This window comes from Cupressus sempervirens, chromosome 5 (genome assembly GCF_028749045.1).
Source record: "Cupressus sempervirens isolate cs-2001-9-10 chromosome 5, ASM2874904v1, whole genome shotgun sequence".
Taxonomy (NCBI): domain Eukaryota; kingdom Viridiplantae; phylum Streptophyta; class Pinopsida; order Cupressales; family Cupressaceae; genus Cupressus; species Cupressus sempervirens.
In genome coordinates, this window is record NC_143122.1 from 600,447,980 (window position 1) to 600,461,934 (window position 13,955).

General features: G+C 36.3%; 1 protein-coding gene across 1 annotated transcript in view; it reads left to right on the plus strand.

Annotated features, from left to right (window-relative positions):
• Positions 1–803: 803 nt before the first annotated feature.
• Positions 804–13,955, plus strand: part of LOC149557346 (uncharacterized) — a 29,451-nt gene continuing 16,299 nt past the window's right edge. The window contains exon 1 of the mRNA XM_089832016.1: positions 804–2,113. Coding sequence (XP_089688142.1) covers positions 2,017–2,113 — 97 coding nt within the window. The 5' untranslated portion in view covers positions 804–2,016. The remainder of the gene's footprint in view (positions 2,114–13,955) is intronic.

The following is a 13,955-nucleotide window of genomic DNA, read 5'->3' on the forward strand; positions in this document are numbered from 1 at the left end:
ACCATATCAACACTCGTATACATGACCAAAATAATATAATTGTAACTTAGTGCATCTCATAGATGCCAATACAAACGAATAATAGAGAAACAAAAATTGGGAAAAATAAATAGAGTCCAAGCTCAAATTAAAATAAATAGTGACAAAATACAAGTATGAGAGGAACTATAGAAATAACCCTACAACTCCTTCTCGATATGAGTACTAGTTTATATTGCCTTGCCTTTTTTTAAGAAGCCTTCCAACCATTTAAATTGAAAAATTAAATTATCACACTAATTTTCTTCAATAATTCTTATGAAAAATGACATAAAAATTAACAACTTCTAGATAACCAATCTAGTTAAGGATTGCATGTAATAATAATAATAATAATAATAAATAAACATATGAGAAATGAAAATTTGCAAAAACTTAATAATCTTTTCATGACTTTTGAAGCCAACTTCTTATTTTGGGATTTCCCACTTCCTTTTAATACAATTTTCACAAATTTTCAATGCGAGGAAAGTGATGTTAACTACGAAATGCCACCTTTTCCTCACTCAAAAACAGTTTTTATTTAAATTAAAAACCATTAATTAATATATTTTTTCATTTATCTCCAAAAGGTTAGCAAGAAAAAGAAACAGAAAAGCCAACCCATCAGCTTAGACGGAGTATCTTTTTCTACGCAGAGCTAATCCACCAAACTCAACCTTGTCCCTATTTCGACACGTGGAACGGCAAGTACCGAGAGATTCTTGCAACGAAGGGGCTGCCGCCGTACTATATCCTAACCGCCTGGTCACATGGGAGCGCTTGACCGCTAGGATGTTTTATTTCTCGCCCGTCTCTAATCTGGTCTCATGGTCAATAGCTCAAAAATATTACAACAAATCGGTAGAAATTTTGAGCCGTCGTTTTTTAAAAAACAGAGCTACATTACTGTAGATTATATTATTCGGTTGGCCGAAGGTTTTTGTCTTTCTGTAATACAACATACATGAAGGAGAATTGTTTTTAGAGCAGATTATGTCGGCGAAATTGTGATTCCGAGGGTTTTGGAGCAACCGAATTAGTGGATAAGGGCACCCAAATGCTGTTTTTCCCAAACCCTAATGTCAAAGCGCTGAAATTTGAATGGTCAAATAGGGTTTTTGAAGGGATTTTGTGTACACGTGGTGCAGTGCTTGAATGAAATTTGTCCGCACTGAGGAGTATGCTGAGGAAATTATATTCATGCAATAGGGCCGGGTTTTGGAATTTATTGCAGCTTTAGGTTTTTTGGTCTGAGCAGAGCAATTGAGGGGTTTGGAGATTTATATGCACAGGGAAGAGGACGGCAGGGTTTTGGGTGGCTTTATTTCGCTTTTTATGGTTCTCTTTTGATTTTTATGTTACGCTTTTTTGGGCGGGGTTTATTCCCTCTTTAGTATATGGAACCCAGAATAATTCTTTGATAGGGAAGTCTATATGCGGTTTTCTTTTCGATTTTTTTGTATTGCGTTTGTCGAGAATGTTAAGATTTCGGATTACTGGTTTATGCTATTGAGTACTGGAGTTACAATGAGTTCATTTGATTGAACAATGCAGCATATTTCATTCCTATTGTTGTCAGTACCTGCGTAATCACTTGGGGCATGAGTCACTCGGGTCTAGTTGGTTGCATTAATTTTGAATTAACAGTCTCAGAAAGGAAGATCAGCAGAAGAGGGGTGGGGACCGTAGGGGAGGAGAGTTAGTTCAGAGTTATAGACGCAAGAGAAATAACGTTTTGATATTGCTATTATGGGGGACTTTTAAAAGGGCTATTAGTGAACGTTGCAGTCTCACTCTGTGACATTGAGGTTGTGCTGCATTCATTCCTTTAGAGATGAAATGAATTTGAGAATTGGAGTTTGAAAGGCTCTGAAAATTTTGCCTCCTTCGACAATGTGGGTGAGGGCTGGGTGTTGTGGGAAGGAAGCGAGTTCATTCATTGGAATTTGAGAGATTGGAGCCTTTTTCTTCTGAGGACAATGGTCAACAGCAGGTATGGATAGAAGTGAGCCTACTCTGGTTCCAGAATGGCTTAAAGGAACTGGTGGAGGAAGTGCAGGTTCTCATCATAATTTTTCTGCTTCACAGTCAGGTTGGTCTTATTTTCGTTATTTTGGTACAGTTAGTTTTTAAGGCAGGTAAAATTCAATCAATTTTTTCCCAGTTTGACAGATTAGGGTTGTTTTGAAACAGCAGGATAAGAGTTTTGCGTTCACAACTGCACTTGTCCTTTGAGTGTCGGATCAATAGATTAAAATTCTTCATAAATTTTACTGTAGTTTGATGTAGGGTTTTAAGTGTCACTATTGAGACACCAAACAATGTTGTCATTGCAGTAAGAACCGTGGCAACCTTGAGGCTTGTGGTTAGTTAGGTCACCCACCAACACATTATGTGACTATCAATTAACATATTGAAACAGTTCTACTGATTGTTATAGCCATCTTTTGCAATGATTTGTGCTAGACGAATAACCTAAATCATGGTGGGACAAATTAAAAAAATGCATTTACTCTATATGTATGCATGTACATGCGTCTTTCAAAAGCCTCTGCATATGCACATAACTTCATCTAGATACGCGTCTTCAAAAGTTCTACCAGGATTTGACTTGGTTCCTGGGTCGTTATTAAAAATAAAAATTTTAATTTTAGAAAGAAGTTTTAATGCATCAATTGTTTGCACTTCACGTATGTTTTCCTTTATTTACACACAAGTTTATTCAATTTGTATGTCTTGACTATTGATTAGATCCCCTCTAAATTAGGCAAACCAACTCCAGATGATAGAGATGACTCCTTCCATTGCAAGATAAATCTTTATTGCATATCCTCATATCTGTTCTATCTTTCTTGTCAGTTAATTGAAAAAATAATATGGTTTAAGCAGTAATAAAGTATATGAAAGTGTTATTTAACTTGTCCGACCCTCATATCACTTCATTTACAAAATATTTTGGTTTTAGTTTCCATACAAAAATTTAGCTTGTCCAGCTCTCATATCACTTCATTTACAGAATATTTTGGTTTTAGTGTCCATACAAAAAGGTGATATAACTCTGAGAACTATTTGGGTGTCTAGTAGTGGATAAAAGATACCTTTTGTCCCTTCCTTAAATGTCTTTGAAGCTGTTGAATACAGAGGCAACTGTCTTCTAAAATTCGAGCAAATGTGGGCCTTTTAAATTTGAATAAAAGAGCATCTCAGATGTAGATTGCTTCCTTTCACCTTAATCCTTTGCTGAAAAGAATGAAAGAAGTTAAAAGATTTAGCATCTACGGCCTTTGTTAACTCTTTTGCAAATTGTGGTAAATTGATTTCAATTGATGGTGGTTGCTTATAAGTGTTTCAACCTATCTCTTCTAGTTACATTTCCTTTGCTGAAAAAGAATGAAAGAAGTTAAAAGATTTATCATCTATGGCCTTTGTTAACTATTTTGCAAATTGTGGTAAATTGATTTCAATTGGTGGTGGTTGCTTACAAGTGTTTCAACCTATCTCTTCTAGTTACATTTATCTAGGCTATAAAATTGAGATTGCCATTGGTTTTCAATGTATTCTTCAGTTGTTTCAGATGAAAACTGCTGTGAATATCTTGTATATTGTCAATGTTAGCACTACATTGTAGTATCTATTAAAAGAAGAATCAAATAGGACATGAAATTGGGTATAAGCTACAGGTGCAATATTTTCCTGATGTGGATCTGTACTCTTTATTTAGAGTTTTAGATCCAAAAACCCAGGAATAATGGGTTGTGCCAGCTCTGTGCTGAATTATTTATTGGTGGATGTTTTACTTGTGAAGCTGATTTCAAAGCTAACTATGTTATTACAGAATTGTCTTGAATTGGGTACTTTGACTTGGAAATTTGTGTTCTTGCTTCTTGAGTGCCAGTTGAACTCTTCCTTCTACTTGTGATGTCATTCTTTAGTCAAATGCCGTGCAGGAATATGGTACTGACAGGTTTCTGTTTTCATAACTGTGCATTTCTGCAACGAGTAATTTGCAATTTGTGTTGTTTACATAAAAAAATGCAAATTTTCAAATGCTTTCACCTAGCTTGGCAGTTCCTATATTTAGTGCGCATGGACAATATGTGATCCAAAGTTACAAATTAAATGTTTGTCATGCTTTTCAACAACTAATCCTACGGCTTTGCAAGTTGAGCTTTGTGTTTTCAAGAACTTCGCAGCCAAGCTTACAACATTTCTAACTGATTGTGTTTCAGTAATAATCCTGCCAACATTAGGCTGCTTATTTAACAGCATTAGGCAGTATCCCCCTTTCAGTGACCTCATATATTTGGTTCTTCAGGATTAGGTTATCATTTTCACTCAAACAATCACTAGTAAGTAATAAGGGTTTTCTGTTAAAGATAACTCTGATGTTTAAAATCCAATGGTTTTGGTTGTCGTGTTAACCTGTAACAGAACACCTGTCTATATTCTGTATTTTTGCTATGCGTGCTACATGATGGATCATAGAGTGTGTTCTGGAATTTTGATGCTAGTTTTTTTGACAGAGTTAAATCCACAGACATCATAAGCATTGTTATGGGCTATGGAAATTAAGAATTAAGGTCTTTCTGTTGAACATGACATTGATGTTTAAAATCTGTTGTTTTTTAGTGTCATTCACACAAGTAATAGAGCACCTTTCTGTAGTCCATAGTTTTTTTGCGTGTGCTATGAGCACATCACAGAGTAGCGTAATCCAAAAGTTTGATGTCAAAAATATGAGAGTTAAAATCCAGAAACATCATAAACATTGGTATGGACTATGGGAATATTATTGCTATTAAACTTTCTCATTATAAATGAGGGTAGTGCATGTCCTCTCTTGAATGGTTGCTTTATATCGTGGTTATCTAGAGACTCAAACCCCTAGCCCTGGTACTTATCTCCCACACAGGAAACACATTTTTGCTTTGAAGACCCATATGGGAATAACCTAGATGGTAAGGTGTCTCCATTAGATAAGGTGTTTCATGTACACTCCATGCCTTCTCTTTTTCTTGACTCTTGATTCTAAAATCTTCTCTGCCTGTGGTTTATCTTTGGAGGGTAATGGCACATCAGTGATGTCTTTGTCAATCTCTGCAATCTGCTCCTTGTCTTCTATCGTAGGACCTTTATATTTTACTAGGTCTTGTACATTGAAAAGAGGAGATATAGCCAAGTCTTTGGGAAGATCAACCTTATAAGCATTGATGCCATATTTCTCTAATACTTCGCAGGTTCCTGTCCTTCTCATCTGAAGTTTAGTTGGTACCCCTTATTTAAGTCTAGCTTTGTTGAGACCATGACCAAGTCCCAACTTCAAACAGCAACTTCTTCCTCCTTTCATCAACTTTGGCCTTGAGTTTCTGATTAGCTTCCATCAGAGTCTTCTTGAGCTGATCGTGTACTTCTTTCTTAGATTGGACAAAGTCTTCAGCATGCCCACTTCTACCCTCCACATTACCATGCTCTCTCAACTCACATACACCTCTTGAATGAACATCATAAACTACTTCAAAAGGACTCTTACCACTAGTTCTATTAACACTGTCATTGTGAGCAAATTCAGCTTGGGGTAATATCTAATCCCACATCTGTCCATACTCCTTGTATAAACACTTTAAGAGATTAACCAAAACTCTATCAATGACCTCTATTGGCCATTAGTTTGTAGGTGGTAAGCTGATTCAAGTGACAAGTTGGTTCCAAGTCTTTTCCTCAATGTCTTCCAAAAATGGCCCATGAACTTGACATCCTTGTCTGAGAAAATATTCAATGGCAATCCATGGATTCTAACCTCCTCCATGAAGAAAAGACGGGCGATGTAGCTAGCATCATGTGTTGTTTTGCATGGGATAAAATGACTCAACTTACTGAACCTGTCAATAACTACAAACACACTATCCAAACCAATGTTAGTCTGTGGTAAACCAACTATGAAGTCCATGCTGATACACTCCCATGGTCTGTTAGGAATGGGTAGTGGGTGATAAAGACCTGCATTTGAAGCAGTACCTTTTGCTTTTTGGCATACCATACACTGTTCGTTATACTTCTTAATATCCTTATGCATCTTAGGCCAAAATTAGAACCTTTGAACTAACCTAAGTGTCTTATTGAGTCCAAAATGACCACTAAGACTCCCATTATGCTTCTCTTGTATCAAATTTTCCCTCATTGGACCCCCTAGGTACACATAATTGTCCTCCCTTGAACAACAATCCATTCTGCAATGTGTAGTCAACAAATTGATTATGGAAATGGTTATTGAAATCAACACATACCTTATAGGCCTCTGAGAAGTCTTTATCATTCTGTAAAGATCTTTGAAGCTTTCAACTCCAATGCTTAACTCCAATGCTCAGCAACTGCACTTCTTGAACACTGAGAAGCCTCCTACTAAGTGCATCAGCAACCTTGTTGCTCTGGCCCTTATGCTTAATTGTGAAGGTGTAAACCTGTAAGAACTTCAACTACTTAATGTGTCTATGGCTCAACTTGTCCTGGGTGTTTATGAAATATAATGCCTGATTATCAGTGAAAACTCCAAACCCTTTGGGCAACGAATTATGCCTCCATTTCTTAAGGGTTTGAAGCAATGCATAAAGCTCTAGGTCATATGAAGAATACATTCTTTTAGCTTCATTTAGTTTTTCACTGTAAAATGCCATTGGTCTTCCTTCTTGACTGAGGATTGCTCCTACTGCCACATTACTTGCATGTCACTCCACAGTAAATAACTTTTTAAAACTAGGTAGCACCAAAATAGGTTGGGTGACCACTCTTTTCTTTAACACTTCAAAACCCTTGTCAGCTTCCTTGGTCCATTTAAACTTAATTTTCAAACTAACCTTAATGGTGTCTAAAATAGGAGCACAAATTTCACTAAAATTTCTTATGAACTTCCTATAGAATTGAGCCAAACCACAAAAACTTTCTTACCTTTGTCCTTGTTTTGGGAGTAGGCCAAGTAAGGATGGCTTCAACTTTGCTAGGATCCATCTTGAGGTTGCCTTATTAAAATTTTGAATAGCAAGAGTGTCACAACGATCCACTTCAGCTGAGAGATCACACTTTGCTAGTAATGTTTCTTGTAGCATAATCATAGTTCCCCTACCAAATCTGTTGAGCCAACATTCTCTTATAAAAAGTCCACCAGTTCCTTTTCTAAAGAACACTTTGCCAAACAATCGACTACTTTATTGCACTCTCTCGGAAGATAACAAAAAGAGATCAATTCCAAATAATCCACCAAGCTCAATTTTTTTCTCCCAACAACAGTCAAGTGCTAATCAATGTTCTCAATTTTTTGATTATTAAGCATATATATAACAATCTGAGAATTTGACTTGAACTACTACTGCTCCAATAAGATTATTAGTATAGTGTCCCCTTTAAGTAGATAATATGAAGATCACATTTCCTAGACTATCCCTACCACCTCCAATTCCCACATACCTTAGATTACTTCGAGAGGATCCCTTAGTATTGATTTTAAGAAATCTAGGGGGGAAGGAGGCCACTTGCCAATCTTTTGAGCTTTCTTTTTGTCATGCCAATAATCAACTTGTCAGCTCCTCAAAAGGGGCCCCTCATTAGCATCCCACACAATGTTCAAATTCCGAATAACAAAAGCGTCACTAGGATCAACTTTAGCCAAGAGGTCACACTTTGTGAATAACATTTATTGTAGCATAATCATAGTTCCCTGCCAAACCTGTTGAGCCAACATCCTCCGGTCTTGAAAAGTCCACTAGTTCCTTTTTAACCATTGTTTCCGGATGATAAAGGGAGGACCAATGACCCAAGCTACCTGAAGAAAAGCGGTTTTGCAGGTGTTCTACCAAGTTTGTCCAAAACTCCATAAGGGTGCTAGCATGAATACATGTATGTTTCCAAGCACCCCATTGACAGTGCCACATTCTCTTAGAAAAAATACATTGGAAGAAAAGATGAGAAGTACTCTCTTCATAATTATTACATAAAAAACATCTCGAGGGACTATGAAATCCCCTTTTTTCGAAGGTTTTCCCAAGTGAAACATCTATTTTGGATCACCAACCAAAGGAAGAAGTTACACTTGGGCCATGAGAATCTATTCCAAACTTGTGTCCACCAAGGGACAAATCACTTTTCCATGATTCATGCTGCCCAACTGCAAATATCTTGTAGAAACTGAAAATTTTCCTTTTGGATCAGCCCCCAAGCAAGAATCACACACCCTCTCAGGGAATTGTATATCCTACTTGCCAAAATGCTTGCTAATTCATTCGTGTCCTCTGCAAAATCTTTTGAGCTTTCTTTTTTGACATGCCAATAGTCAGCTTGTTAGCTCCTCAAAAGGGGCCACTCATTAGCATCCCACACAATGTTCAAATTCCAAATAACAAAAGCATCACTAGGATCATCTTTAGCTAAGAGATCACACTTTGCGAATAACATTTATTGTAGATAATCATAGTTCCTTGCCAAAGCTGTTGAGCCAACATCCTCCTATCTTGAAAAGTCCACTAGTTCCTTTTTAACCATTGTTTCCAGATGATAAAGGGAGGACCAATGACCCAAGCTACCTGAAGGAAAGCGGTTTTGCAAGTGTTCTACCAAGTTTGTCCAAAACTCCATAAGGGTGCTAGCATGAATACATGTATGTTTCCAAGCACTCCACCGACAATGCTGCATTCTCTTAGAAAAATTACATTGGAAGAAAAGATGAGAAGTACTCTCTTCACAATTGTTACATAAAAAACATCTCGAGGGACTATGAAATCCCCTTTTCCGGAGGTTTTCCCAAGTAAAACATCTATTTTGGATCACCAACCAAAGGAAGAAGTTACACTTGGGCCATGAGAATCTATTCCAAACATGTGTCCACCAAGGGAGAATCACTTTTCAATGATTCAAGCTGCCCAATTGCAAATATCTTGTAGAAACTGAAAATTTTCATTTTGGGTCAGCCCCCAAGCAAGAATCACACACCCTCTCAGGGAATTGTATATCCTACTTGCCAAAATGCTTGCTCATTCATTCGTGTCCTCTACAGAATCTTTTGAGCTTTCTTTCTGACATGCCAATAGTCAACTTGTCAGCTCCTCAAAAGGGGCCCCTCATTAGCATCCCACACAATGTTCAAATTCCGAATAACAAAAGCGTCACTAGGTTCAACTTTAGCTAAGAGATCACAGTTTGTGAATAACATTTATTGTAGCATAATTATAGTTCCCTGCCAAACTTGTTGAGCCAACATCCTCCTATCTTGAAAAGTCCACTAGTTCCTTTTTAACCATTGTTTCCAGATGATAAAGGGAGGACCAATGAAGGAAAGTGGTTTTGCAGGTGTTCTACCAAGTTTGTCCAAAACTCCATAAGGGTGCTAGCATGAATACATGTATGTTTCCAAGCACCCCACCGACAATGCCACATTCTCTTAGAAAAATTACATTGGAAGAAAAGATGAGAAGTACTCTCTTCGCAATTGTTACATAAAAAACATCTCGAGGGACTATGAAATCCCCTTTTTCCGGAGGTTTTCCCAATTAAAACATCTATTTTGGATCACCAACCAAAGGAAGAAGTTACACTTAGGCCATGAGAATCTATTCCAAACTTGTGTCCACCAAGGGACAATCACTTTTCCATGATTCAAGCTGCCCAATTGCAAATATCGTGTAGAAATTGAAAATTCTCCTTTTGGGTCAGCCCCCAAGCAAGAATCACACACCCTCTCAAGGAATTGTATATCCTACTTGCCAAATTCCTTGCTAATTCATTCGTGTCCTTCGCAGAATCCCCCAAGGGCCATTCATGTGGTTCCCTCCATGTATCACTTCTCCTAATCCAAAACTTTGATAAGCTTTGAAATCCTTAAATTTGGTCCACTTGACATAAATAAACCGAACACCCAAGGACTAAAGCTATGGAAGCAAAAAACGAATGGAGGGAAACCATCCTAAGAGTCTTTCTAGAAGAGAGTATTAATTTCTTTTTTAAAAATCTGAAAAAGACCTTGCTTGACAACTTGAGCTCCTCTTTTGAGGGTATTCAATATCACTGAGCCCTTACTTGTAACATAGCATCTACAAACATCTTTGGCATCCGCCCTAACTATTTTAAGCTATGTTGTGAATTTGGGTTCATGAGTGTGTGTGTGTGTGTGTGTATGCATTATATATACACAAAATTAAGAGATTTGTGATTCAGTAAACCTTCGATGATCTCGATTATATTGATTTAGAGGGAGTAAACCATGTTGAGATGGATTCTTGAGTGATCAACAAAATGTAACAGTCAAGAGGGACAAGAAACAAGAATACATATTATATAGCTAATCACTGTAGACAAATAAAACATAAATCGCTTGATAAAAGATGGCATTGATGTGAATAGTGGGGTTTATAAAACAAGAAAAACACATTAGTTTCCTTATACTAAAGCAGTTGGGACACTTAAAGTAGATTGTGAATAGGATTTGAAAAGAAAGTGTGTGGATACCAAAGAAGGGTGCACATTATCAAGTAAGAGGTTTGGAAAATGGGCGGTCAACTACAAAGGGCCCATGACATTGGATAAGGTGCAGATCAGGTATTGCAAATGGTTCACACATGATTTTACCACGTGAAGATCATAAGGATTGGTCACCAACTGAGAATGTTATTGCATGCGAGGGAGTTTGAGATTCTGAGGGAGCTAGACATTTCATTAGAGGCAACTGTGAAAGAGAGGGAGCAAATAGAGAAACATGTATTTCAAAGAGTAGAACATATATGATCTCCTTAAAACCAAGGCAAACCCTCCTACATATCAAAGTGAAAGGTGAGAAATATTCTACAAGGAAACTACAAGGATCATTCATGGAAGTAGAACTTCAATACATTTCTCAAGATACAAATTGCATAGAACGAAATTATCGCTCATGAGAACTAAGTGTCACTAAATAGATACTATCACCCAACAATGTTGATGGAATGAGTGGGAATTTTACATTGTGGGGGGGGGGGGGGGGGGGCAATAATAACCAATGTTTCATTCCCATTGGTTGACAAATGTTTATACAAAGACATCTTCTTCTTTGATACATATGGACCTTCATGGTGCAACTTGTATCAAGAGGATTAATGTGCAGATAAGTATTTATTATCCTTAAGTATGATATTTACTTGCTTATTGTAGTCTCTCTCTTATTTGTAATCCTACACATACTATAAGAGTTATTTGCCTTGATCCTTTCCTTTGCATTTGAAGTTGATCTTGCAGGAAAAGAAGAATGACACATTAAGGAACTTGTGACAGAAGCTTAAAAGAAATTGTGATTAGGCTGGATAAAGTGAGGCTGTTGAAGCAAATATCTTTGATGATTGAGATTATGAGTATCCTTCTACATTAAGAGGGAGTAAGACACTTCTTCGGAGGCAACACAGGAGCTTAGAAGATTAATACTCAGAGGGAGTCTAGAAATACATGTGTGTGAATGCATGATTTTGATGGGCCTACTCTTGAGTGTATCATGAGGAAGTATTGACTTATCACTAGGAAATTGGAATATTGATATCAGATTCAAAGTGAGTCTGAGAAGAATCCTTGGGGGAAGAGAGCCTCTAAGGGAGTAACTACTGGACCTGACTTTCGAGGATCATTTTTCAGAAGGGAGAATTTTGAGGTGCAATCCTTTGTGAATGATATCTTTTCTATGAGAAGAAGTTCTAAGTAAAATTCCTTGTAATTTATTCTTCTCTGTGAGAGAGAATTGAGGTGAAAGCCTTTGTACCACCCTTTGACTTGGTTCATGGTGGTTACTATTTCGCATATGTAATGAAAGGTGACGATCTTATTAACATATATAAACATAAGGTAACCATTGTAAGGTGACGATCTTATAAATGGTAGACCTGTTATCATGACAAACTTCATTGAGTTGTTGTGTCAGGGTATTGGAAGTCATGATAATGAACGTATCATGATCATACTTCATTAAGTTGCTGTCTTGGAGTGCTAGAGATCATGATACTTGTCATGATAGAGACCATGACATTGTGATTTCTTGTTATCTGATAGACTATATTAAATTGTTGTCCCAAGCTAAGTCACAAGGTTCGAGTTCGAGTTCGGGTTCGACAAGTATAAAATTCGCTTAAAATTCGACACGACAATTTTTTTTGAAAAAATTCGACATTAAATTCGCCTATATAAATAAGTTCTTAAAAAATATAAATAATAAATTTAAAATAAATAAATAAATAAATATATATATATATATATATATATAAATATAATCAAACAATATTGTAATTTAAATATGTTAAAAATCTTATTTTATATATTAATATATAATTATTTTTTATTGGTATTATTAGTATTATTAGTATTAATTGATAAATGCATTATAATTTTATATTTAGCATTTTAAAATTAAAAAAATACCATTATTTCTAAACCACAATTTAAGATGTTTAATATCATTTAAATAAAAACTTTAAGACAAGGTTAATCCGAAACATTTTTTATGTTTTACATTGAAATATGGACAATAACTTCACACGAAATGCAGTCGCAAGAGGGAACTCTGGGCAGGCAGCCAAAGTTGAGACTGCAGAGCAAAATACGACTCAAAACAACAGACATTCGTAAGCCGTTTAAATCCAACATTTAAGAAGTTGCAGTTCGTAATCATGGCAGAATTGTTACGGCTGAGCACTGTGAGCACGGGATTGGAATATGTCTGCATGTTGTGTTTGAAACATGACAACTGCACGCGTGTTGTGTCTGAAACGACATCACATGGATAACCAAACTTGCATGAATAACATCTTGTTTGCTGTGATATATGCATTGGCATAATTTCTTATTTTTAACCTAAAATCGAAATCTTCCGAATTTATTGGCGAATAACAACAATTTTAAAGATTTTTTTAAAGTTTGCCGATTTTCGAATCTCATGGCCGAAATTCGGCGAACCCTGTGACATAGGTCCCAAGAGTGCTGGAAATCAAATAACTCATATCCTTCTAACATATAACAATCTTTTTGTAGGCATCAAGGATTTGATGCCTGTGCACATACCAAAAGAATATATGTATGATGAATATCATATGATTGATATATCTTGTTGAATCATTCTTCGGATTATATTAAAAGATAACATCTAAGTTGATGGATTTATGTTGATTTCCTTAAATATGCCATTACAGGAATATCATATTGAGATGATATCTCTTCATATACTCAAGAGCATAATGTGTTCTTTATCAATCCTCCTTAACTAAGAGGAAGTGTTAAGTTTGTAGTTGCAGTCAGATTGATTCGATCATGAGATACATTGTTGATGGTAAATCATTATTAGATAAATATTCTTATATATATATATATGGTTATTTATATAATTAATATATTAACTAATGACAATTAACTATAGAGACATGTCTTCTCTCATATTTATGAGTCTTCAAATCAGCATTTGGAAGACGTCAATTATATTGGCAATGTTAGTACATTTGTAGAAAACGATCCATGTTACTCAACATCCAGTGACTCACTTTGCGAAGCTTATCTAGAATAGCCTGCCCATATCCGCTATTTAGAGGATGATCAGAAAGTGTTTTCCCAAGAATTCAGGCAATTCTAGCTTGAAATTGGCAAAGGAAGCTCTATTTAACAAACAAAGGGAAGTGCACAACTATTTGTACCAGCTTGTTGAGGACCCGGTTATGGATAAATTCCCATCTAACCAAAGTCCACTTAGAGGAGAGCAGATTGCCTAGCTAGAGGATTTGTCGAGATAAGGAATCAAATTCTTTAACAAAGCTTACAGGTGCAGTCTGAACAAAATATCTATAATTCGGGAGGGCTTGAACCACAAAATTCAAGAAATCATTTTTCCAGCTGAAGATAACCATCTATAAGTCCAGTGACTCACCTTGTGAAGCTTATCTAGAGTAGCTTGC